The sequence below is a fragment of the Prionailurus bengalensis genome, chromosome C2 (genome assembly GCF_016509475.1).
Source record: "Prionailurus bengalensis isolate Pbe53 chromosome C2, Fcat_Pben_1.1_paternal_pri, whole genome shotgun sequence".
Classification (NCBI taxonomy): domain Eukaryota; kingdom Metazoa; phylum Chordata; class Mammalia; order Carnivora; family Felidae; genus Prionailurus; species Prionailurus bengalensis.
Genome location: NC_057350.1, coordinates 158,797,993 through 158,825,464, shown reverse-complemented (window position 1 = coordinate 158,825,464; position 27,472 = coordinate 158,797,993). Strand labels below are relative to the sequence as shown.

The following is a 27,472-nucleotide window of genomic DNA, read 5'->3' as shown; positions in this document are numbered from 1 at the left end:
TCCATCTTATGAAACCTCCTCCTGACGAGGGAGGACCAGAATTACCAGCAGTACTCCCACGTGCCCGCATCCGGTGTCACAGGCCATAAAGATCCTGAACAGGGCACAAAGGTCCTCATGACTCACGTGATATTCAGTGATAACCAAAACAGCCAACAAATGCCAGCAAAAACATCCCAAGGACAAATGGACAATGATTCCTACGTCCCTTCCCTAAGTCATGACTGAAACAGAAAGGTAAAGAAGCCAGAACATGGGCACAGATGGCTATCATTCCCAATGTAAAATGTTTTATTGTTTTTGCCACCACAGAGAAGGATGAGTTGATAAGGAGTCCTTTGCTTTGACTGCATTTTCTCAAATACAAAGCTTTAGAGGACGGACCCAGAGCACAGAGCCCCAAGGGCCCTTGAGAACACACAGCCCAATGTTTCATCTCACAGATGAGAAGGAAACAGGTGCACTGTGTGACCTGCGCCGGGACATACGGCTACTTAATGCGGAAGCAGGGCTAAACCCCCATTTCCCGATTGCAGTAAACTAAACCGTGCCAACAGGCCATAGAGCAGAAGGTTCTCTCTCTCCCCCAAGAAGAGGCCAAGCAACATAAGATGACATATCAGTAAAGGTAAAGCTTAACTTGTATCAACTCTAGGCCAGTCCGAACCCTGAAATACTAGATTTCAGAGCACTGAAAAGATGTGTAGAGTGGAGCTACCAATCTTGTGTGGAGATGTGTAATAAGTGAGATTTCCATATACTTCACGAGACTATCTTCTACTGGCGTATGGGAAGGGGATGAAAAGGAGTTTGTTTGCTTTTTTTTAACGGCAGAGGCTGATAATGGACTTCCTCCTAAATTCCTTATTACAGCCCACAGTGAGACCTGAGGGGCGGGGAGAGGCAGGCATGCCAGAGGTTTCAGTGGAATTAATGACACAGTCACCCAGTTGAAAGCAGCAGAGATTCCCATTAGGAAATAGCTCGTAGTATTCACTGTGACTCGGCTCCTGCAGAGAAAGATGAACTCTTCGTTAACACATATTTTACCTTAAAAACTTTAAGGTAAATTAAACTTTGTTATGAATTTCTTTGGGGGTCCTGCCCCGTCTATTCTAGGTTCGTACTGATCTGCTGACCCAAGAAGGGGGAGGACGAAGGAAACTGTGAGGGAGGTCAGGTCCGGTCTATCTCTAACTAAGTGACTGCCTTGTTTCTGCCTTAGTTTTGGCTTCCTGGTTTCATACAGATCTTCAAAATAGCATCCCTAGATAAAAATGCCAGTTTAACAAATTATGCAAAGTATACACACTAGAGAAGGCCAACTTTTTTTTTTTTTTGAAGGGAGTGAATTGACCCAACAATTGTTCGGTCTTGTGTCTTCAGCCGAGCGTGGTGCTTAGCACACGGCAGATGCTCAGCAAACATTTGGAGTCTCAGGTTGTTCCACGTTTCCACTCAGAAAGGAAAGCATGTAAGTATATAGAAACTTCATTAACTATACTCATAAAGTAAGCACAGCACTTAGTGCAAGTCTGGATTGTTTTGGTCACTATTATTTCTTAGATGAGCCTTGCAGGCCACTACCCATTAGTGGGAGTGAGCCAGCTGCTCTTTTTAATTGTGCAGTTTGGAACAGAAAAATATTTAACAAGTGTGATACCATTCCAAGGAACTTTTATCTCAGACACACACATAATTCTTAGCGAGAGAGTATTGTCAAAAAAGTTGGAAAACAACTTTTTAAAAAGCGCTGCCAAAACGTCTAACCTGGGAGTTATGTATCATCTGCCTCCACTCGATGTAAAATGCCTCAGAAAAGAACTTGCTTATTTCTGGTTAGAAGACTTTTAAATGAGACAGACCATCAGAGCACTTAGGTTGCGGCTGTTAATAAATGTCCAGGAAATGTTATCCAGTTACAGCGGCAAAACTGGGAAGGCTAGCTAGTAGAGAAGACTTTTTGTAGGGGGCGTGAGAAGTCAGTGGCCGGAACCACGTGTGCAGTGAGGCACCGAACTTTGAGTCTTCAAGAAAGCCTGACCACAGGTTATTACAACCTCGCAGCAGTCCAAGTTCCCAGGCTACCTTCTCACCAGCTCTGCTGGTGACAAGGTTACCTCCTTGCCTGACAGAAGTTATTTGGTTTAAATGTGTATCTAAACTTACAGGAATGTCGACCCAACCCTCTGACAGTCCACAGAGGACGGCCTGACGGGATTGTTGGCTCACATCCAGGATTAAGGAATGAGTCTAGCAAGACGGCATACATGAGTCACGCTATCAGACTTCTTCGCCAAGAAAGAGAGACTGATTCAAACGACAGGAAAAAGAACTGGCAGAGCAGGAAGGAGAGAAGAGCCTATCCGTTTCGAAACGCTTGAAGAGGCATTCTTCAAATCGGTCACCGGAGTAGGTCTTGAATTTGAAGATGGTGAGCACATTACCGCCCAAGGGCAGAGCAGGGGATGACCTCTGCTCCCACAGGCGGGGAGGAGGGAGTCTGAATGCCAACAAGGGTATTTTACACAAACCTGACTCTCATGGGCTTTAAGGTCAGCCACCAGCCAGAAATGATACGAGAAGACAATCAGGCCTAGAACCAAAGAGCACAAGGGAACCAAAGGACCTACTTACAGAAGAAGGAAAGGAGCAGGGAAAGCCAGAGGAAGAACCCTCGGCCCCAAGGCTGGCCCCAAGGCTGGCCCCAAGGCATTTCCCGCCGGCTCCCACCTCTGAGGGACAAGGCAGCAGCTCCGCGAACAACGCACGCACGAAAGACCCCCGACTTCAGGCCAAGTAGAGGAGCCTTTCTTCTCACGTGGGGCTGGCAAGAAAATGCTCAGCCCATCTCTGTACCGTCAGGAGACAGAGCCAGGCAAGGCTGCAGGTCACAAGACCTGAAAGTCATTCCGTGCAGAAGAAAGGACCAGTCGTAACCTATTCTACTGTATCTATTCTCTTGGCCAAACACTTCCTAAATCAGTAAGTTTCCACACGGGCCTTTTCCGTAGTTTATGACAAGGTGTTTATGGCATAGTGCGCTTGGCTCACTCGACTCTCTCCCATGCCCACCTTACGGGGGATCACACAGCCTGAAGAGGAAGGTAGTGGGATGGCAGCCCATGACGCCTCACGCCGCGAGTGGCCCTACTGTTTGTGACACAGCACATTAACCTACAAATGAAACTACGATGGCATCTCTCACACACATCGTGGTAAGCGAACCGAGATGAACGAAGGTCATTTGGGGGATGGGACATAGTAATTGTGCCCCCGTTTAAAGAAACCTACAAACCAGTTTGTAACCCCTCTGCTCACCAGCCACATGGCCTTTCCAGAAGGGCCCAAGCTGTCCACCTAGCAATTTCTTTCCCCACTGCCTAGAATGCTCTCCCCTTGAGACTCAACCTCAGCTTACACTGCACTTCTTCAGGTGTCATACTGGGCCAGGTTCTCCTCCAGAGCTCCCACGGATCTGCCCACCCCCTTCACACCCCTCAGCAGGTTAAGTTGTATCTCTTCTCCAGCACATCTTAAGCCTTCTAAACACATACAGTCTCTCAACATTCGTTAGGGGCGCCTGGGTGGCTCAGTCGGCTAAGCATCCGACTTCAGCTCAGGTCGTGATCTCGCGGTATTTGGGTTCAAGCCCCGCGTCGGGCTCTGTGCTGACGGCTCAGAGCCTGGAGCCTGCTTTAGTCTCCCTCTCTCTCTGCCCCTCGCCAGCTCATGCTCTGTCTCTCTCTTTCAAAAATAAACATAAAAAAACTTATATAAAAAACATTCTTTAAACACAACCAACCTGCTGGAATATAATGTTAAAGTATTTCATTCATTACCAATATTTCAATGGAGGAAGCATCCAGGTGCTTTTCTACATAAAGCATCACAACTGCTCAACGCTCAGTTTTCAACCAGTATTAAGAATTGGGAAAATACGTGACTGCCACCACAAGTTAGGCCACAAAACAACTTTTATGGACAGAGACACTCTGCTGCTCATAGACATGAAGCATCTTATGTTGACCGAATGAATAAAAATTAGGAAAAAAAAATGGATCGGGTTTTATCTGTTCTCTAGCAAAAGAACGCTTCCTAAACAAGTACATTAAACTAGTAAACTATGCACTTTCATTCTGTACCTCAAGCTGCCCTATAAAAATAAAAAAGGAAGAATGGGGCCACCCCTAAAAGATGAGAACAGAAATAGGTATGGACTGTTGTCTTTGGGTTTGTTCCTGCACGCGTAGAAAAAATTGTTTTACTTCAGAAAGAAAAAGAAAGATTGTGTTTGTTATACTGGAGGAAACAAAGAAAAAGGTAACTCTGTCAGAGTCCATTAGGAGAAAAAACAGAGACACAAGAAAAGATGCACAGTGAGTGAAGGAAATTAAGTGCATCTCATCTGATCTCAACTAGATCATTTTTTCCTTCTTCTCAACCCCCTCCCTGCAAAATCTTTCTGAAAAGCAAAGATTTATATATTTTAATGTTTATTCATTTTTGAGAGAGAGCGAGCGAAGAGAGAGAGAGAACATGAGAACACGGGGGAGGGGCCGAGAGAGAGGGGGACAGAATAGCCAGACCGGGCTCTGCGCTGACGGCAGTGAGCCAAAATGGGGCTCAAATCATCGGCTCACATCGTGAGATCATGACTTGAGCCAAAGTTGGATGCTCAACCGACTGAGGCACCAGGGTGGCCCTCAAAGATTTAATCTCATGACAGCACAATATAAACGGTACCTGTGGGAAAGGCTATGTGTAGTGTAGAGGCGGGAATTATACAGGAAATGTCTGTACCTCCCTCTCAACGTGGTTGTAAACCTAAAACTGCTCTAAAAAAAATGAAAATCTTTTCAAAGAGCTGGATCAAGTGAAAGCTGGGTAAGAGACATTGAGAGTAGGTAGTTCCATACTCAGTTAATACTGTTAAAAGATAAAGCAGGCATATTGAAAATGTCCAGAGTTTATTTGAGCAAAAATTTGAATGAGGCAGTGAGTGGTTAGATATGCTCCAGCAAGAGGAGCAGGGCAAAGACTTACGTAGAGAATGTGTGGAAGCAAAGAGAGTAAATTATCTGACTGGCTGTAGGTTAAGACCAAGTTGGCTATTTGTGATTGGTTGTTTTTAGGTTTCAATTTCATAACCTTGAGGCAATCACAGGCTTAGATTTTAATTTGCTTACGTAGGCCACGAGAGCATTACAGCCACCTCAGTCTGATGGCCTCCCTGTTTCATGAACTTAACACTGGGCACCACCATGTGCCCAACCACAGTGGTCTGACTAAATGTCATGCATGATTTGGGATACCTGAAAACCCAGAGGACCTCACTATTTTGAAATTAACTTGTGTTTAATAATGTAAGTTATACAGGTAAGAATATAGGCTTGAATAGCCAGCATGGTCTATAGACTTCTTCTCAAATACTGGGTAGCAATCGCTCGATTTAAACATGCTAATTATTTCAAGCATTCTCTTGGTGGTTCTCGGTCCTGACACATTTCTTTAGTTTTATTTCTAGCATTAGGCACAAGCATTCAAAATGCATTTTCTAAAATGCAGCCCACTGCAGGAACCACTGGCTTGCTTTCAGAGACTTGTGCTGCCCACCATGTCATTCAAAGTATGTTGCTGTTCTCTTTCACAGAAAGTTTTAAGGTGCTCATTCTTCACTGGGTGTTGCATGGAAGTGAAGAATCACTGAAGTCTATCCCTGAAACCAGTATTTCACTGTATGTTAACTACTTAAAATTTAAATAAATAAACAAATAAAAACAAAGTGCTCATTCTCTTTTGAATCACTGATTTCTTCGGAGTACTTCGTAACTGCAAATGAAACTCTCACCGACCGACCTAAATAGTAAATAGCCATGAAGGGCCAGGATTCACGGCCAGAGTCTAGCCCACATAGTCCTGTATCACATCGCCAAGGGATAAATACCACGAGAGAAACATAATAAACCCCTGATAAGAAACAAAGGAAGCCCAGCCCCCCTGCAGAGAGCCCCCTGTTATCTTTTACCTGAAAAGTATCCACTTCCTTCTCTTACTTTCCGCTAAGAGTAGGACACAGTAGAAGATAGTAAATTCCAAAAGCCAACTAGAAAAAGAGAACTTGCTGGATTTTTTTGGAAGAAGGGTTCTGTCATTTGACAAGACTACAACCGGCTAGCACACCCAGGACTACAAACTCCCCAAAGGGGGGAAAGTATTAAAGCTGAAGTTGAGACAGAGAACGTGTACAGAAAAAGCCAGCTGTCTGAGGGAAGAAAACCTCAGGGACGCAGGGCTGCTGCCCCACGCTTCCAAGTGTGGACAGCACACCTGACGTCACGTGACGGGGCGGCCTCACAGGTGCGTGCATGCCATCTGAAAACAAACGGCCGTCATCCTAGGTTGCATTCACAGACCTCACTGTCAAAGTTGGCTGCAATTCTGGATTTAAAAATTAGTCTAATGAGAAAATGCACCGGCAACATAGAAATGTTGATTTTTTTCGTCTCTTTCCGAATGATAAGGAAAAAAAAAAAGCTTTTCTTCTATTTTCTTAGCACTCAAATGTGACCTTCACTCAGAGCTGAAACAAATAGGAAATAGCACAAGAAAATAAGGTAAACAAAGAAAGCAGAAGTACAAAGATTCTGAAGCAAAATTCAAGTGATTAATTCAAAATGACTCTGAAAAATAAATCTGTAACAATAAAGGTAGGGCACAGATAATAAAAACCCTGTCAGATACACTATGCAGATATATTTTCTGTAGTTTACAGGTGAGAAAACTGAAGCTTCCAGGCTGAAGGATTTGCTCTAAGCCAAAAAATAACATTGGCCCCCAGGACTTCTAATTTCTCACCTTTGGGTTCCTGTTACACTTTATTATAACTTGAAAAAGGTTAGTAAAAGCCTGTTGGGCCCAGAGATCTAATGATAACAATAACAACAAACAATACCACTAAAACAATTCTTTTTTTTTTTTTTTAACGTTTATTTACTTATTTTTGAGAGAGAGAGAGAGACATCATGAGATCATGAGCAGGGGAGGGGCAGAGAGAGGGGGAAACAAAGAATCCCAAGCAGGCTCTGCATTACAGTGCACAGCCTGATGTGGGCCTTTGAAGTCACAAACCATGCAATCATGACCTGAGCCAAAATCAAGAGTTGGACACAACCAACTGAGCCACCCAGGCACCCCACCACTGAAACAATTCTTACTTGTGGTTTAAATTGTAGACACTCTCAAGTTTGGCAAACAGAAAGTCCTTTCCTCAAGCCTTCTACCAATGTTTAGCACGTGTAACAAGAAAACACCGACATCATTATTTCAGTCACTAAACTGGCCACTGGTTGTGCCTATTTCGTCTCAAGGATCCTGTAAGAGAATCTGTCTTGAAAGGCTCAAACACCAACAACCAGCAAAGACAGGCCAGCAGAGACCAGCAGCTGGCGGTCTCTCTTCTGTCACCATCACTTACCTTGAGGGGTACTTCAGTGAGTAAGCAGCAGCCAAGAACCCACCCAGGTTGTGTCCAAGCAAGATCATTTTGTCCAATCCCAGGGCACATCTCCACTCTTCGATGGATTCCACAAACTGATTCTCCACTTCTTCCGCATCACTGTCAAACCTGGGCCTGCTACTTCGTCCAAAGCCCAACAGGTCAAAGGCATAGATGGGTCTATCGTTGCAAAGATCTCCATAATTCAGTGCCCAGAGTCCAAGACCTCCTCCAAAACCATGGAGGAGGACAAGTGGAGTCTTGTTTGAAATACTGTGAGAGAACTTCAGTGTCCATATCTTATTCCCATTCGATATACAAACAGGTTCTTTCTTGTATGTGCAGGGGACACCTAACGAAAACATAAAAAAGAAATTCTGCTTAGTTTCCCTACTTCTCCTGAGAAGAGGAGTGTTCTCAGAGCAATCAGAAATTAATAATCTTCTAGACTGGTATCAATTCAAAGGATTTTAGCCTTTATTAGGTCATTCCAAAAAAAAAAAAAAAAAAAGCATACATCTTATTGAAGCAAGTAATTCTCATCTAAGTGGGAAGATCTATCTCAGGGAAGTCTCAAGTACCTGCCGCCGAGGTCTTTTCGCAAGTCATGTCAGTTGTTTGGGCTTCTTTTCACATCTACCAAACGGGGGTCTGAGGCTTCTAGAAGTGGAGAGGAACTTAGTGCTCATGGACCCGCTGTTTGGAGGTCTCTAACTGTGCAGACTATAGCAAAAGAATACCTTGAATTTGTCTAACACTGGAAGATTAATCACTGAAGACCGAAGTCAGACTCAAAAGAAACATTTTTCCCTAAAAAGTGACCAGGAATTTAGGGAAGGACTAACAGTATCTGTATTAAACACATAACCGGAACCTTAAGTCATTTCAAAGTTTAGTAGAAAAGAGGGGACAGGGTATGGCAGGAAGTCTTGGCATGAAGTTTTGGTTCAAGTCCAACAATAATGCAAAGAATCACAGTTTTGTAGATAAAAACTTTTACTTGCCTTCAGTGCTGTGGGACTCAACACTTTAAACCTCCCCCAAATTGACTAAAGACAAAACCAATTTGAAATTCCTTTCTGTTAAATTATCAACTGAATTACTGACACTTTAGATATACCACCTACTTGCCCGTATTCACCCGCAGTGGACAAACACCAGAGAACTGGGAGTTTCTGCCCGTCAGCCAAACAAACAATCTCAGGCTTTGTACCACACAGTAGCAGTAAAGAGGAAACTCAGCATTCATTCAGAATAGTAATGGAGCCCAGGCCTCCAAATGGGGGGAAATGCCGTCGGCTTAGAAAAGGGCACGATCCAGCATCGGTACCAAAGCAAACCACGGCAGCATCTTGAACACAGATGTCTGCGTATTCCCATCGACACCAACTGTAACCTCTATTGGGTAGCTCACCCCACTTGTTTTCACATCTGACACTGAACCAGGGCCCAATTCTCATTCCTTTTTGCACCCCCAGACTCTCTCGGTAGGGAATCAGTAGGGAACCAGTAAGCACCACTGCCAGGAAATATATACCCAGAGATACCAGGACTGCCCTGCCACAACAGTGCAAGTTTGGGCAAATTTCAGTGCTCGTAAGAAATTTTAAAAACAGGTTTCCACACCACTGAAACGCAGAATTAAGGAATCCTACAAAACTAGCACCAGAAGGAACTCTAAGGATCATCCTGCCCCTTCATCTTACAGGTAACAAATGGGAAACTGACGGTGGCTTATCCAAGATCCTGACACTACCAGACTGCAGGTCTGGGCCTGGACCAGGATACCTTGTTCCAGTCTAGTAAGTGCTTCACCACACAAAGCCATGTGTTCTGGAACACCTAGAGCATGTGATCAGGCATAGTCAGGATCTCTGGGGACTCCCTGAGACCCCTCCCGGAGATCTAGGAGGTCAAAACTGTTTTCATGACAAAACTAATTTTTTACTCTCATTCTTTGATGGGTATGCAGTGGAGTTTCCAGAGATCACATGGATGTGATTACCAACAGTCTTAATGCAGAAGCAGATCCGACAATCCAGTTAACCTTATATTAAGCCAAACATTAAAGAGATTTGCATACAATGCTACTTTTCTCGCTACATTTCTGCTTGGGAAGTAGTTCTTTTTAGAAAACATGAATCTGTAATAGGTTTCTTACTATTACTTTAAAATGAATAAATTAACATATTTCAAATAATTCCATTTTAATTTCTAGTTGGTAAACATTGATAGCTATAACTGATAAACAAAGCTCCTTAAGGTCCTTACTAATTTAAGTCCTTTAATTAATTTAAGAGTATAGTAGGGGGGGCGCCTGGGTGACTCAGTTAGTTCAGCGTCCAACTGCGGTTCAGGTTATGATCTCACCATTTGTGGGTTCAAGCCCCACATCAGGCTCTGTGCTGACGGCTCGGAGCCTGGAGCCTGCTTCGGATTCTGTGTCTCCCTCTCCCTCTGCCCCTCCCCTGCTTACACGCTGTCTCTCTTAAAAATAAACATTAAAGGGGCACCTGGGTGGCTCAGTTGGTTAAGCATCCGACTTCAGCTCAGGTCATGATCTCACAATCCATGAGTTCGAGCCCCGTGTCAGGCTCTGTGCTGACAGCTCAGAGACTGGAGCCTGCTTCGGGTTCTGTGTCTCCCTCTCTCTCTCCCCCTCCCCTGCTCATGCTCTGTCTCTCTCTGTCTCAAAAATAAATAAAAACATTAAAATTTTAAGAAAAAAAATAATCAACATTAAAAAATTTTTTTTCTTAAAGAGTATAATAGGGACCCAAGACCAAAAAGTTTGAGAACCCCTGCTTCCCAGCGTTTCTGCACTTGTTAATAACATGGTAAAGGGAAAAACAGACCACACACAGAACCTTATCTCCAGTTTCTGGGCAATGGGACCTATGAGATCTAGTTCAGCAAATAGCTCAGTTAACTTACAGGAAGAAAACCTTACATTTTAAAATTTTCTCTTCAGCTTCTTTAAGGTGTGAGGTAGATGTAGGGCACCAGGTGGGAAGCCAACCAGTTAGCCATCCTGACCTAGAGCATCAAAAACAAAATACAAAGAGAGACGTTAATGCTCTTCTCAACTCCCAGCTGTCACATCTGAAGAAAAGCAGAACAGGAAACTTATCGTCCATACGACAGTGACGCTGTCTACCTGTGGCACAACCCACCTAACACATACACAGCATTGTGGTAAAGTACTGGGCAGCAGACATTCGACTTCAGCCTGTGAACCTACAGGTACACATGGCTGGCCTAGAGTGACCTGGTTAACTGTTGATGAAAAAGCTTCAGGGTCCAATAAATAGTAGATGAAAAGAATGACCCAGGTATCTGGCAGGGGGGACAGAAGCAAGCCTGAGGCAACCAGTAAGGCAAGGTGTGGGGACACGAGAAAAGACAGGCTTTGCTAGTAGCTAACGAAGGAGAGGACGAACCTTTAACTCCCGGCCTGGCAGCAGCAGACCACAAGCTCATCCTAACAATCTGGGAAAACGCAAAGCGTCAGCAGTTCTGTGACAGTTAGTGAGAGCTAGCTCCTGACCAGGAACATCCAAAGTGAAGAGCTTCCCGATTAAAGAGAAAATGAATCCGAGAAGGAAGAAAGACAAACCACTGTAGCTTCCAGAGGAGAGGTATGGGCCTAAACCAAGGCTATGGCACCAAGAAGATGAGGCCAAGGAATATTTAAAAATAAAACAGGCTGAAGGATACAAACTAGAAGATACAACTAGAAGAGGCCTAAGTTCTGGAGATCTAAAGCACAGCACACGGACTATGGTCTGTAACATGCACCCTTCAAAACTAAGAGACCAAATCTTAAATGTCACAACCTCAAAAGAAATGGCACTTATGTAATGTTGTAAGAGGTGTTAGCTAAAGTGTAACCAGACTGCAGTATATAAATGGTATATAAATAGTGTCAAATCAACACAGTTGATTTGTTGATAAACTTATACAATGTTATATCAAAGGGGGAGGGTGGAATCTAATGGAGGAAACAGGTGACCCAGCAACTATAATACATGATGGAATGAATTCATTCCACAAGTACTTAACTGAGCACTTAACTATCTGTGAGGAACTATTTTAATCACTTGGGACATATCAATTATCAAACAGAGGTAAGAGTGATCAGTTCTCCTTGAGGGCATCAGAGAGTTACTTTTGAGCTACATCTTCTAGGTAAACAGGATTTAGAGTGGTAATTGAGGCATCCCCCATGAAGCGCATGAGCACAAGCACATAAGGAAGTGCATGATGTGTGTTCTCAAGTAACAAGGGCATTGTTTCCAACGGCTGCTATAACAAATTACAAACTTCATAGCCTAAAACAACAGAAATTTATTCAGGGCCACACTCCCAATAGAGGCTCTATCAGAAAATCCTTGCCTCTTCTGGGTTCTGGTGACTGCTGGTATTCTTTATCCTAAGGCAGGGTCACTCCAGTTGTCCCCATCCGTTACCACACTGCCTTCTGTGTGACGTCCTTCTCCCTGTCTGTAATCAATCTCCCTCTGCCTTTCACTTATAGAATCACTAGTGATTGCATTTAGGGCCCACCCAGACATCCCAGGATCATCGCAGTTTTCAAAGTAATTGTAATTAGTTAAATTAAAAGTCTGCAGAATCTTTCCCATATAAAGTAACATTCACAGGTGCCAAGGATTAGAAAATGGACACGTCTTTTGAGACCATTACCTTTGGGGACCACTACCACAGATGTAAAGCATGGAGTATACTCCAAGATAAAATATTTATTTATTTATTTATTTATTTATTTAATTTATTTATTTACTTATTTTTAATGTTTGTTTATTTTGAGAGAGAGAGAGACAGCATGAGTGGGGGAGGGGCAGAGAGAGAGAGAGAGAGAGAGAGAGAGAGAGGGAGGGAGAGAGAGAGAGAGAGAGAGAGGGAGAGGGAGACACAGAATCGGAAGCAGGCTCCAGGCTCTAAGCTATTAGCACAGAGTCTGACGCGGGACCTGAACTTGCCAACTGCGAAATAATGACCTGAGTCAAAGTCGGACATTTAACCGACTGAGCCATCCAGGCGCCCCCAAGATAAAATACTGAAACATTGAATAAATGGTAGTTGACATTATACTGATGACAACAGAACAATTCACTAAAATTATGTGATGTTAATCAGTAATTCCTAAAATGAGAGTTTTAAATAAGGTTCAGAAGAACTTTGAAGATGGAAATTGACAAAGAATGGTCACATTGCATCACTCCTTACCTCCAAGGGAAGGCTACTTCTAGCTACCTACAATAGGAAGCTCAGCCCTGCTCCAGCCTTTTACTTGATATTCTAGTGTCATTTTTGCCATTCCTTATTCTGTTTCTGGCCACACAATATCCCCTGTTCTCTTGCTTCCTGGGCCTGAACAGCCTTAGAACATGCATCTCCCCTTCTTGTCATGATCCATTATACCTGTTACCACCCTCTGATTCGATTTCATTTCCCCTTTGCCCACATACCCAAGCAGGACGAGATCAAGATGGCAGGATTAACACCCAATACACAAACTCTATTCTCTTCCTTCTCAAGTTGTGTTATAACGTTCATATTTACTCATCAATATGCTCGCCCAGCTGTAAGATCCTTGAAGGTAAGGCCTCTGTGTTCACCAATGTAGATTACCATACATTGCTGTTGTAAATGAAGTTATTGCTTCACCTGAAATGTATTAGCTACAGTGAATTACAAGTGGATCACTTGAATATAAGAGAATTTTCTGAGTTGGCAGTGACATTCTCTAAACAGGTGGTTGAATTACACAGATGTATGCATATGTCACAATCCGGCAAATAAACACTTAAGATGTAAGCATTTCATCATAATAAAATTTTATACTAAAAAAAGGAAAACAGCCTGGATTTGATAACTGGTTGGATATAAAGAAGGTGTAACAGAGGATTTCCAGGTATCTGACTCAGGTACCACTAATAACCACACAGAACGCACAACTAGGAATAGGCGTGAGTAGAGAAATCCAGCTTTTTCTAAGCTTTGTAGGTCCATGCTACATTTCCCTGTCCTATAGAATCTCTCTGGGCATTATGTATAATAGCCGCTCAATAAATGTCTGCACAATGATTAAGTCACTCAGAATCCAGGGTATTTTCGGTCCAAGTTATCCCCGTTTTGCAGATGTTAAAAGTACGGTTCAGAAATGTTAAGCACGACATCCAAGGGTATTAGGGTAGTAAGGAAGTGACACAAGTAGAAATTTAAATTCAATTCTGTCTGACTTCAAAAGCTCTGTTTTCTCAGGTGACTATCTTCCTTAAAATGCGTGAGGAATTGTCATGACCTACAGGACAAAGTCACAGGACAAAGGCACATTCCTTAGACCTGCAAGGCGAAGAAGACACATAGTAGCCTACATTCTAACCAGGCTCCACTCCAAATGTTCTCTGTGCTAGTTTCAAACCTTCTACATTAACAGGGTAAGATGATATGACCCCGAGGCATCTCCCACAAATGATACATAGAACTTATTAACACGGTATAAACATAATAGAAAACATCATTATTAGTCTATAAATATATAAGGCTATTTACAAGTTATCAAGGAAAAACAATTCAAAGTTTTAGCAATGAGTTTTTCAATCGTTCAACAATTTGTCAATTGTTGGTAAAAAAAAGCAGTTAACGGGCAGTTAAAAGAATCTCCTGATATTTAGAGCTTAAAATTTAAAAAGTAAACCATTATTAAGCTGAAGCTCTTCTGTCCTTGACCAGGAATGGTCATCAAAGTCTGTTAGGCCGCAAAAATATGAGCTAGTACCAAAAGGAAGCTACTTATAACTCAATCTCATCATTGTTCTTATATATCCCTCAAACCATAGCATAGTTCTTTGCCAGAATCAGAGGTTGGTACTCAACAAACAAATAAATAATCAAACAAATAAAGTGAAATGAACTATAATCTACTAGGGCTCCAAAAGACATCACAGACACGTTGGGGCAAAGAAAACACAAATGCAGTCTTTGTTTCTGTCTTTTTTTTTTTTTTTTGTAAGTTTATTTATTTTGAGAGAGAGAGAGAGCACACAGACGTGCACGCAGGAGTCGGGGGAAGGGCAGAGAGGAAGAGAGAGAATGCCAAGCAGGCTCCACCCCCAGCACAGACCCTGACGCAGGGCTTGATCCCATGAACCGTGAGATCATGAACTGAGCTGAAATCAAGAGTTGGATGTTCAACCTACTGCGCTACCCAGGTGCCCCATGTTACAGTCTTTTTGAAAAATTTACATTCTCTGAATACCTGCTACGTACAGGTCCTCGAGTTTAAAATGTTATACACCAGCCTGCAATATAGGAATTATGCCTACAGCAGCTTTCAAAGGACAGATCTGGTCCACCCATCTTTGCCTCCTGATGATGGGCTTAACTCAAAGAGAAAAGGCAAAACAGCATTTTTATGTTTGCAAGTCTAGTGCATCACACTAAAACTCAGGGCTTTTCAACCACAGGAGCCACCAATCTTGTTCAGATTTTCAAGGCAACCTTTTCATCGAAGCAGCTAATTGTTTTTAAGTGAATTTTTCTGAAGTACATTTAAACTGAAAAATCTATATTTAACAAAGCATAGTAAAATATTTTATTTTTACTCATTAGAACTGTAAAGATACCTCTTCTCTCTTAAGCCTTGATAGTATTTCTGTCCAATCAGTTTTGCCTAAACCAGATGATAATATGTTTTATAGAAACTGCCTTCTTTCTTAGAGATACTCCACATGATTGACTCCAACACACATAATAGGCTCAAAGGAACATTTCTAAAGAGTACAAAGCTGGGGTCTCTCTTTTCTGTCCTTTTCTTGATCACTCTTCATTCCCAGTTCCCAGTCTGGAGCTGGCCACCACTATTGCTTCAACCCTCCAAGACACTCATCCAACTTCACCTTCTGCCTTCCGGGTATAAACCTCATCTTCTAAGAGACCCTCTGCCCCTCCCACAAGATCTCCTGTGTCCTCCAGTGTTGCTCTGCATCGTAGGCTTGGTGCGTGAAACTGGCACTAAGGACACGAGGCTGAAGCCTGTCAGATACCCAGCAATTCTTCTGAGGTCACAAAATCCAAAGTAAATATGAAACTCATGTGGCCCAGATATAAACAGTAAACAAGAAAACAAACAAAAAGGTAACCAAGATACAGGCTGCCTTCTCATAGCTTCAGAAAATAAACAGAAAAGCAAAACTTCCCTGTTTTATTTAAGCAGATCATTGATAAACACCATTCATCCACTGGCTGAGGCCCTAACTTCAGAAGCAACCCAAAGGTCAGTCACGATATAAAGAAACAGTCATTCACGATGGGGACTAACACCTATCTAGGACAACAGGAAGACTTACCAATGTGCCCCAAAACATTTTCTACACGCCTATTAGCAAGACTGGAGATCCCAGCCCTAAACATCAAATCAAAAGCCAAATAAAACAAATCTTGCTTTACAATCTCTGTAATAAACACAGAGAATCTTTTTAGTGAGCAGACTTCTGAGTTAAAAAAGGAAGGAAGGAAGGAAGGAAGGAAGGAAGGAAGGAAGGAAGGAAAAGAAAAAAAGAATTTGAAAGACGGCAGGAGAGGTGGCAACTCTAAGACAAATATATGCTTAACATATCAATAGAGTTTATTAACTTAAGAATCTGATTTTAAGTATCCTGAGTTTGAGAGATAAAACACTACATTTTTTACCTTAACTTTCTACCTAATTTTTCAAATATCATTAACAAAGTATTTATACCCTATTGCCATCAACATTTAAGTTTCCTGGTAATCTCTGTTTTGTTCTCTAAGACATCTATCTATAGTATTACCAAACCTGAATTGCACAATCTATAAATATTGTGAAACAGGTTTCAACGTTTTCTGAAGAAAACATACAGAAGGCTGGCCAATTTCCACACACTGTTGGCCACTTAAATAACAGTTCTAATTAGGTTATAAGTAAAGAGGATTTCATTATATTACAATTTTGGTTAATATGACTTTCCATCTCTATACTGGTGCTGTCCAGAGAGGAAAGCTGTTTATTACCACTCTCTATCCTACTCTCTAAAGCACAGTGTTGTACCTCATTTAGAGAAACTATGAGGTTTTGCTTCTTTTGCAAATATCCAAATTTGAGGTGTGAATATATATATTCCTCTAAAATAATTCCTCACCCAGTGAATGATTAAAAACTTTCAAGTCGGACATTACGACCCTTCTGCAAATAAAGGCCTTCTTTCCTGGGTAATGGTTTCCTAAATCCTATTCTTGGAAAAGAGGAAACAAAAAGAATTAGGTCTCATATAACCGTAACTTAGGCGACTAACATGCCCTTTCATTTTAAATAAACAATACTTAGATGATTCAAATTATCACTAACCATTAGATCAATGACCATCCAAGCCCCTCTGACATATTTTAATATATTAATTCACATTCTTTAACTTTTTACCCCCTACATTTTTAACATCTAACTTTTAAAGACCGACCTAGAGCTGGACAATCAGTATTTTAGACATAGTCAGGTGCTGGTGATACTTTCCCCCAATTGTCTCCTACCTTTTTTCACACAGTAAACACCATTCTGGAGTCAGACACAGCACCAAACATACTTAAATAGAACTACAGGTGTACTTTTAGATTTATGCTGCTTAACAAATCTAAGGGACATTTCATGTTAGTTCTAAAATAAGTTTATCTAGAGACACCTGGGTGGCTCAGTTGGCTGAGTGACTGGCTTCAGCTCAAGTCATGATCTTGGAGTTCACAAACTGGAGCCCCGTGCTGGGCTCCGGGCTGAGGGCTCAGAGCCTGGAGCCTGCTTCAGAGTCTACATCTCCCTCTCTCTGCCCCTCCCTCACTCATGTTCTGTCTCTCTCTCTCAAAAATAAATAAAAAACATTTAAATTTTTTTTAAAAAGCTTTAAAATAAGTTTATCTACTAGATAAATAAACTAAAAATCCTAGACCAAACTGAATAATAATTTAGACAATTTTTTTTAGTGTTTATTTATTTTTGAGAGATAGAGTGCCAGTGGGGGAGGGGCAGAGAGAGAGGGAGACGCAGAATCTGAAGCAGGCTCCAGGCTCTGAGCTGTCAGCAAAGAGCCTGACTCAGGGCTGAAACTCGTGAACTGCAGGATCATGGCCTGAGCCCAAGTCAGCTGCTCAGCCGACTGAGCCACCCAGGCGCCCCAATAATAACTTTAATAAAATCATCTTTCCACACAATTCTTTATGATTCACAATCAGGGGTGGGGAATTACAGGTGACTCCATTCAGAGTCATCTGTAATTCTCAAACGTACTATCCAGTGTTGTTTTTATTAAGTGGACCATCCTGGGACTTTACAATCTTTTGTTAAATTCTTTGTCACAGCGCTAAAATCTCCATTTGGTGGTCTGTGACTGGCATTTTGGAGAACAGGCAAAACAATGAAGTATGAGTTGGTTCATCCAAGGTCAAGAAATAGAACCATATTCCCAACCTCCTCAATATAACTCAAGTTCAGGACCTTATTGTTATCCTAGTCAAATTCAAACTTTGAATTCTAATGAATGTATCTTTTGATGTTCTTTGAATATCTTAGGATGTAAAAACATCAAGTTACAAAGCTGCAAAATATAAAATCAATTACTAGGGTTTTTTTCTTAATGTTTGTGTCGGCATAAGTTCATAATATTGAAGTGTTTAATTCAATAAACATTAATTGAAGCTTACTATTTACAAAACCCCATCAGGCTCTACCAGACATCTGAGTGTGACAAAGGTTTGTCCTCAATGAGCTGACAAAACAAATATACAAATAACTATACTAGAAAACAGGGTAGAAGCACCAACAAGGAAAACACCACAGACCTTTAGGGAAGGGAGACTACAATCTGTTTTGGGTCACAGACAACAGTGTGAACCAAGCCAAGGGAGGAAACAGAGGTAAGGAACAGGTTTAGGAAACAACGAAAGACGAGAGCCCAGCGCAACAGGAGGAAATAAGACTCCAAAGACAGATAAGAAAGAGCCACACTGTGTGCAAAGGGCTTGAAGTCAGGCTGAGTAGTTGTAATAAAGCCACTGTGTGTGGCTACACTGCAAACAAGACTGTGTCTGTTGGAGAGATAAAAGTAACTAATGAAATAAGCTATGTTGAAAGCATAGGAACAAAACGCGTTGCTAAAGCCTGCTATGATCCGGGAAAGGGAGTAAGAAGGATCTGGGCCAGGTGGTTCCCCAGTGACACCGGAAACGGAAAGCGGATGTACTTGGAATCAGCTGGGCTTGGCAGATCTGGTATTCAGGGCAAAGAAGATGGATGGAAGGGGGCAGTCAAAGACCAGGCCACAGCTCTGAATCTGGATGACCAGGAGCACGGAAGCGCCCTAAGGAAAGTAAGGAAGTCAAGGAGAAGAGCCGGACTTTCGGCGTTGTTTAGTTCAGGGGAAGAAAGGTGAAAATGAGATCCTAGTCTGGACGCGTTACGCTCAAGGAATGAGTTGCAAGCATCTGGCACACAGTTAGAAACACCACTAGAACACGGAAGAGGGCACCAGCATGAGGCTGACATCTCGGTTCTCTCCACAAAAGAGACACGTCAAGGATGAGTGGAACTACAAGACAAAAGATGAAAGATGAAGGACGGTCTTGGAGAATTACGACATTTAAAGAACGGGAAAGGAGCGCCTGGCTGACTCAGTTCGCTGAACACCCGACTTCGGCTCGGGTCACGATCTCGTGGTTTGTCAGTTCGAGCCCCACATCGGGCTCTGTGCTGACAGCTCAGATTCCGTGTCTCCCTTTCTCTCCGCCCCTCCCCCGCTCAGGCTCCGCCTCTGTATCTCTCAAAAATAAACAAACAATAAAAATTTCTTTTTAAATAAAGAACGGGGAAAAGAAAAGAACCTAATAAAAGTGACTACTGGTCTGAGGTAAGGCACAAAGCAAAATGTCTTAAGAGCTACAAGGTCTGGTAAGAATTTCAAACACTGAAAACTCAAGACCCCAGAAAGATTAAGTACCCAGAAAAATAAAAACCCACTGGGATGTGTCATGCAGAAATGTTATGATTTTTAAGAAGCTGGGTGGCAAGGATTTGGGAAAGGGAGATGGCAACGGAGAGAAGTCACTGATCTTAGCAGCGTCTTAAAAGATAGAGAAATCCACCATCCTATCTGCACGGCAAAGAACTACAGTCAAATTCTGATGTAAATCCAACAGGAGGCTGGTAAACCCACTGGAGGAGACAGGGAGAAAAAACAATCCTGTGTTTACAGCATGTGATGGTTTCCGTGGTGTGAATACTGCCACCATGGCTGATTCCAAGCTGCCAAAAGCTGCCGGCACAGGGCGGCTCCAACACAGCACTGCAAACCACCTGTTCTGTCCACCCTGCAGCCGAGCCACTCCGGGGCGGTTTTCCCCTCAACTCAACTCCGCTGACACATAATCATTCTGTGCGAGACCCGTGCAGCAATTCGCAGAAGTCCACCCCGCCCCTGTTACGTTTAGCTTTCTCAACTACATTGCAAGGAAAGGGGTTAGATGTTGAAAGCCAAAGGGTGTCCAGGCATGGCTACCTATGTAAGTCGCAGAAAAAAACCAAGAATCGTAAGCGCCAAGAAAGCCTTCCTAAACCATTTTATGATTGTTTCCTTTGTTAATGTCCATTCTCCATCTAAACCTGAAATGCCTTAGAAAACTCCATCCAAGATTTGTGTTTTCCCCGCAACCAACACTGGCTCTTGGGACAGTACGAGGCGTCAATGCAAGGATTAAATAACAAAGTGTCAGTAGAGCAAAAGAAACAAGAACCAAGCTCCTGCCTGAGTCCCAGTGCCACTGAGAGGCAGCAGAGACGTGGTTTAAACTAAGTCAAGACACCTGGGCTCCAACCCAGCTCTGCCGCTTGCTAATGGGGTGCCGGTCCCCCTCTCAGGTGCAGTTCCAAATGAAAAACGAACAGTAATACTGCGCACACAGGGTTTACCTTAGCTTGAATACGAGCACGTTCAGGCAACGCCTAGCAGGAGCAGGTGGTTGATCGCCTGCTTGGCAAAGTTCAGAAGGCCACCCTAGTCTGGACACTGGACCCTGCTCAAGTACAGCGCCAGGAGTACCCAGGAGGCCCGCCTCTGTGTGGGACTGCGGCTGGTCAGCTCCCTACGATTCTTCAGAGTCTGTGCCCACTGATCTGCGGACATTGCCCCAGCCGCCAATTCCCTTCACAGTCCTGTCCTAGAGTCTCAGGCCCCACCACAACACGGAGACCAGAAAGTCCACCTAAACACAGTTTCAGAAGGAGCAAGAAATGTTGCAACAAACTAGAGGGGATCAAGCTACCAATCAGGCTCCTACTCGTGTCCACGTGAGGGCATTCGGCATCTTACCTCAACAGGAAGTTCATCAACAAACCAAAACAAGGGGCCCACTGATACTGTAAACAAACTTCGCGGGAAGAACCCAGTTTCTAATATTCAAAACTGCCCCCCACCCGCATCTTTCCAAATACACCTGTCTTCACGGTACTCCACGTGATCTTCTTTTAGGTTACGTGTCGCATGCAACTTTGTCTAGACATCTGAAGCAGAACCGCTATCAAAATAGTAAATATATACAGGGATGGGGCCCCTGGGGGGCTCAGTTGGTTAAGCCTCGGACTCCTGGCTCAGGTCGGGATCTCAGGGTTCGTGGGCTCCAGCCCTGTGTCCAGCTCTGTGCTGACAGCCAGAGCCGGCCTGGGGTTCTCTCTCTCCACCCCCCGCCTTTGCCCCTCCCCTGCGCTCTCTCTCATTCTCTCAAAATAAGTAAGTAAACTTAAAATATATATACATATATATGTATATATATATGTATATGTATATATATGTATATGTATATGTATATATATATATATATATATATAGGTAAGCACAAAAGTTTATTTTCCAAAAGAAAGTACTACCCTTGAAATTTAGACGGCAGTAATATTCGTAATTTAATTTTTCCGCGAATTAATTGCCGTCAAGGGCATGAACCTCGTTACAGGTGGAAAATTTAGTATGCTCACTGATCGTGTTTCACGCTGGACATCTGCCCTCCCTCCACTTCCACGAAGTTTTCTACAGACGCACGTCCTCGGACGCGCGCACGCACGCCTCCGGCAAGGCCACGACACTCAGAAGCAAAGGCCCCTGCTTGAAAGGTTGTTAATTCTGGGGGCGCCCGGGTGGCTCAGTCGGTTGAGCCTCCGACTTCGGCTCAGGTCACGATCTTGTGGTTTTGTGAGTTCGAGCCCCGCGCCGGGCTCCGTGCTGACAGCTCGGAGCCTGGGGCCTGTTTCGGATTCTGTGTCTCCCTCTCTCTCTCTGACCCTCCCCCGTTCATGCTCTGTCTCTCTCTGTCTCAAAAATAAGTAAACTTAAAAAAAAAAAAAAAAAGAAAGGCTGTTAATTTTGACCTCGCTACCTGTTAACTTTCTCCTAAGTATCGGCGAATTAAACGCTTCCGGAAGCCCAGCCATGTAGCCACGCCCCCAAGCCGCTCTCCCTCGCTGGGCTCCTCCCCTCGGCCCCCCGACCCCCGCCACCTCCCGCAGCTCCTCGGGACACCGTGGGTGCTCCTCCGACGGCCCCAGGGAAGCACCGCCCCTTCCTCCCGGCTCCGGAGGCTCAGTCCCGACCGCACCTCCAGGCGGAACGGCAGTCCCAAGCGAGCGGAGAGCCACAGTCGTTTCCCGCGGCGCGAGGCAGGTGCGGGGACGGCGGGTCACCGCCCGCCGGCCGCCCTCGGGCAGGCGGGGTCAGAGGAGACACCCAGGCCCACGGGCCCGGTTGTGTGGGTGCCGGGCCACCCCGCCGCCAGCCCCGCAGGGACGCTTACGCCGCATCGCGGCGGCCTCTCGGTGCGGGGGGTCCAGCGGCCTCCGGCGCAGCCGGGTCGGCGCCGATGGGCGCCCTCCAGGGGCACAGCTAGGCCGGGGCGTCTCCTCGGGGCGCAGCGCGGTCTCACGCCGGGCCGGACGACGGAGAGACCAGGCGGGGTGCGAGTCCTCTGCGATGCCGCCCGGCCCGGTCCCGGCCCTCGTGGGGGGCGCGTTCCCGAACCCCACGAAGTCCCCGCCGCACTCACCTCTCGCAGGTGTCCGCCGAGTCCACCTCCTCCTCCTCCGCCGCCATAGCCGTCGTCGTCGTCGTCGCCGCGCGAGCGCCGGACCGCGCCTCCCAGCCGGCTGACTGGCCGACTGAGACACCCGGCGCTGCCGCCGCCCTTAAGGCCACCGCCGCCCGCGCATGCGTCGCCCTCCCGCTCACACGACGCGGCGGCGCGGCCGCGCGCGAGCGCGCGCCCGGCCCTCCCCGCCTACACCCAGCAGCTGCGCATGCGCCCCCCGGTCCGGTGTGACCCGGGATGGGCGCTGGGCGGGGCTGTCAACAGAAGCGCTGGTGAGGCTCGCCTGGCGGCGTTTGGTAGTAACCGCCTTCAGTAATGACTTTGTGAATGCATCAAACGCTGGTATTAACTGTCCGTGCTGGGCACTGGGCAGGCATTCTGTCAGTGCCTTGGGACTGAGGCGCGTCACCTTCCCTGGAAGAGCCAAGATAGTATCCGATAGATGCTGCAAAGGCGCATGGAACTGCAGAAATGGAGGGGACTCTGGCCTTCCGCCGGCCCTTCCCTCCAGGTGGGTAGGTAAGGGGAAAGGGTGACTCGGGACCCTGCGTCGGGAATCACTGCCGTGCAGGGACCGGTCTAGGCGCTGCCAGAACCAGCAACTCCGCTTAGCCCCGCGCTCTGGACACACTGGAGGGGTGTAGAGTCGGTAGAGCTCTTGAGGGGGAATCACTAACGTAGATGTAAACATGCTTGAGCTTTCAAGCCTGTAGCCATCAGATACTGTCTGGGATTGTGATTACACCTCTCCGTATTGCAGGGGCCGAGGGCAGGCTGCCCCAAATGTGCTACTTTGGCGTATTGATTATTTCAAATACGTTACTTAAGAGACCACCTGTGTAGGAAGGACACTCAGACCCTCCTCTGTCCCCTGAAAACAGGAAATCAATCGCCACGTGAAAGGTACCCTCTTTGTATCAGGAGATAAGGAGCCATCCTTATCACCAGAAATGTAGAGCCAAGAAGGCTTTATAAACAACCCTTGCTACTTTTTACTAATTTACTACCCCAGCCCACATTCTGTTTAGAATTCCTCACTAATTGAAGCTTCCAAAGTTAGGTTTTCTATATCCTGTCAATTCTTCACAGATCTATTGTCTCCGTCTGGAAAGTATAAAACCTTCCTGCTTTGGTCATTTCTTTAGGCCTCAATTTCATGATTTGGCCTCTGTAATAAAATGTTGGATTTTTTTTCTCCTGCCAATCTGTCTCATGTAAATTTAATTCTTAGTCCAGTTGGAAGACCTGTAGGTAGAGGAGAATTTTTCATCCATCCTTATCTACTGTGTGCCTGCTGTGTGTCCGCTCTGTTTTAGGAGCTGAGAAACAATGTATTGAAAATGTCTGAGAGCAGATCTCCCAACGTTCCAGGACAACCTGGTGCCCTATTTCCAAATCCACTTCCTTTTGGTGACCCACTATCCACTTAACCTTGAGCAAGCATGTTTATGTTAGATCACCAGCCCCTGCTTTGTCCAATCAGATAGTCAGGTGTGACATTTTTAAGGCAAGTACGTGGCCTGTTCTGAATGCTATTCCCCAGCTGTGGCATCTGAAAAACTAAATGCAGCCGTTATATCACCACGACTAAATGTACCATACAGGTTGATGACTGGTGCCCCACTGGTTCCAAGGTAGGCTTTAATTTCTAGCCCACCCCACCCCCTAGCAGGGATTTTTTTTTTTTTTCTTTAGGGAAAATGCTATCACAGGAACCTGGATCTTTCTCCAAAGTCTGCCAAGCAGGCACTAGCAAACCAGAATGAGGCTGAGGCATGGAGGGTTTTCCGAGGGCCCCAATGGCCTTGCTGACTTATAAATGTTTATAAAGTGCTGTAATTAAACAAAGTGAGAAAGTGAGTATGGTAGGGAGATAATAAGAAGGACATAGGATAGTAAGGGAAATGGTGCCTGGGTCAAGGGAAGGGCCTGGACATCAGCTGTTTGACCTTAGGGGAAAAAAATCACATGATTAGGGCTTCTTAGACTCTAACCTGCATGCAAACTTCCTGGGGGATATATTTTTTTTAATGTTTATTTATTTTTGAGACAGAGAGAGACAGAGCATGAACGGGGGAGGGTCAGAGAAACAGACACAGAATCCGAAACAGGCTACAGGCTCCAGGCTCTGAGCCCGACGTGGGGCTCGAACTCATGGACCGCGAGATCATGACCTGAGCCGAAATCAGATGCTTAACCAACTGAGCCACCCAGGCGTCCCTGGGGGATATTTTTTAATTGCAGATTCCAATTCTGTAGGTCTGGTATGTGGCCTGATTATTAAGTGAGATTCTCTGGTTTTTTTTTTTTAATGTTTATTCATTTTTGAGAGAGAGAGCGCAAGTGGGGGAGGAACAGAGAGAGAGGGAGACACAGAATCTGAAGCAGGCTGGAGGCTCTGAGCTGTAAGCACAGAGCCTGATGCAAGGCTTGAACTCACAAGCTGTGAGATCATCACCTGAGCTGAAGTCAGAAGCTTAACCGACTGAGCCACCCAGGCACCCCGCGATTCTGTATTTCTAATCAGCTCCCAGTGATGCCTCTGGTCTTGCTATATGGGTCAGCACACGTCCCTTTAACAAAGCTCTAGAGCAGCCACTAGAACTTTCTGCAGTGATGGAAACAGTCTAAATCCTACTGTCCAGTAAAGTAGCCATGAGGCACGTGTAGCTATCGAGCATTTAAAATTTGGTTTGTGTGACTGAGTTTTTTACTTTAATTAACTTAAAGTTAAAAACCCACATGTAGCCAATGGCTACCATGTTGGACAGCAAGGTCTAGATTGTATACTCCTTATCTATGAAAATGAGTGTTTGAAACTGGATGATTTTCTATATTCCTTCTGGTGTCCTATGGTCCCAAGTTGTTTTCAAGGTGTGTATAGAGGGAGGGGATGGATGAGGGAGCAAGATGTTACAGATGTCAAAATTTGGTATGAAGGACGAGGGATCAAGAGCTCTACCATGGTGGGGTGGCGGAAGTGGGCCATGGTCACCTAAGGGAGGGATTCTAGAACTCAGGGGTAGAATTGCCCTCCAGAGACAAGAGACTCTGAGTAGCCAATGAATGTCAGTTGAACTCTTCAAAAGCAGATAAAAGGCCTTCTTTAGCAAGATACAAATGCCAGGCCATAAAGGAAAAGAGCAAGTAATATAACCACGTCAAAATTTAAAGTTTCTGTGTGGAAAAAAAAAAAAAAAGACACACAATGAAACGCAATGCAAAAAGTTGAAACAGACCTGGGTTTAATGTCTTCAATATATAAAGAAAAATTAAATAATAAAAAAATATAAAATAGATTTTTAAAATCCTTCTCAAAAAACTCTCAAGTCATGAACAGACACAAGATGCCTACACTCATCTGGGATCAAGAGAATGGAAATTCAAACCATGATGACATAAGTAAAAAAGGTTCATGGTGCTAAATATTGGCAAGAAAGTGGGGCGATGGGGAACACTTCCACCCGGTCCATGGGAGTGCCAACTGATACAGCCCTTTGGAAAACAGTTTGGAAGTGACCTGTTTAAAAAATGTAAAATTAATAAACCTTCTGACCAAGCAATTTAATTTCTGGAGGCCCAGCCCCTCTCATGTGCAGATAGAGATACATAAAAGGATGTTTCAGTATTTTAATAGTAAGAAGAAGGAGAAGAAGAAGAAGAAAAGAAAGAGAAGAAAAAGAAAACGAAATAAGAATGCCCATGATTAAATAAATTCTGATACCCCCATAATATGAAATGCCTTGGCAGCAATTAACAAAAATGAGGTAAGTCTGTATTCACTAATTTGGAAAGCTCTCCAGAACATACCGATACGTAAAAAAAGCAAAATCCGTGAAATATGAGCCAAAAGTTGGTTCTTTGAGATTAATAAAATTGGTAAACTCCTAGCTAACTAATCAAGAAAAAAAAAACAAAAATAGAAATGAAGGCTACAGATTTGGGAAAGAGGATGTGACTACAGATCCTACCCACATTAGGATGATAATGAGGCAGTATTACAAACAGCTTTATGCCAATGAATTTGACAACTTAGATAAAATAGACAAGATTTTATCTTAAGTTAGAGAACATAACTTACCAAAAACTGACAGGATAAAATAAGAAATTTAAGTTAAATTAAATTAAATTAAATTAAATTAAATTAAATTAATGGTGTCAAAACGCTTTAAGAAAAAAAGAAACTTGAACAACTCAATATTTATTTTTAAAAACGTGAATAGGGGTGCCTGGGTGGCTCAGTCAGTTGAGCGTCCGACTTCGGCTCAGGTCATGATCTCACAGTTCATGAGTTTGAGCCCCACGTTGCACTTTGTGCTGGCAGCTGAGAGGCTGGAGCCTGCTTCAGATTCTGTGTCTCCCTCTCTCTCTGCCCCTTCCCCGCTCATACTCTGCCTCTGTCTCTCAAAAATGAATAAACGTTAAAAAAATTTTTTTAATGTGGATATATAATTCTTAAAAACTTCCTACATAGAAACTTTTTTTTTTTTTTTTAAGAATTAAGCAATCTCCCCCAAGGGTGGGGTAAGATGGTCATAAATTCTTTACTCCTTCTCACACTGAAAGTTGGAGGCTATTTTCTCTCCCCTTCGGTCTGAGCTGAGATTTGTCGGGACCAATAAAATGTTTCAGAAATGATGCTGTAATTTCCAAGTCTGGGACTTAAGAGATCTGTGGCTTCAGTGTTTACCAATTCGTGTTAATTCCTCTCGAAAGTCCGACTACCCCGTGACCACCACGCTGTGAGGAAACTCTGCTGACCGTGCGGCACCAGACTTCTTAAGATTTCTGGCCCAGCCTCTGCTACTGAATGCCCCCAAG

General features: G+C 44.1%; 1 protein-coding gene and 1 long non-coding RNA gene across 3 annotated transcripts in view; one reads left to right on the top strand and one right to left on the bottom strand.

The window, feature by feature from the left end:
- Nucleotides 1-22,836, bottom strand: part of ABHD5 (abhydrolase domain containing 5, lysophosphatidic acid acyltransferase) — a 31,754-nt gene extending 8,918 nt beyond the window's left edge. Inside the window, exons 1-3 of one of the 2 annotated variants that reach the window (XM_043595925.1) lie at nt 22,610-22,836; nt 10,449-10,534; nt 7,478-7,850 (exon numbers count right to left, since the gene is read on the bottom strand). In XM_043595925.1, the coding sequence (XP_043451860.1) occupies nt 7,478-7,850; nt 10,449-10,534; nt 22,610-22,656 (506 nt within the window). In that variant the 5' untranslated portion in view covers nt 22,657-22,836. The remainder of the gene's footprint in view (nt 1-7,477; nt 7,851-10,448; nt 10,535-22,609) is intronic. The other variant, XM_043595926.1, reaches the window with a different exon arrangement.
- A 67-nt stretch (nt 22,837-22,903) lies between these two features.
- Nucleotides 22,904-27,472, top strand: part of LOC122492208 — a 33,972-nt gene continuing 29,403 nt past the window's right edge. The window contains exon 1 of the long non-coding RNA XR_006299576.1: nt 22,904-23,162. This is a non-coding gene — a long non-coding RNA (uncharacterized LOC122492208). The remainder of the gene's footprint in view (nt 23,163-27,472) is intronic.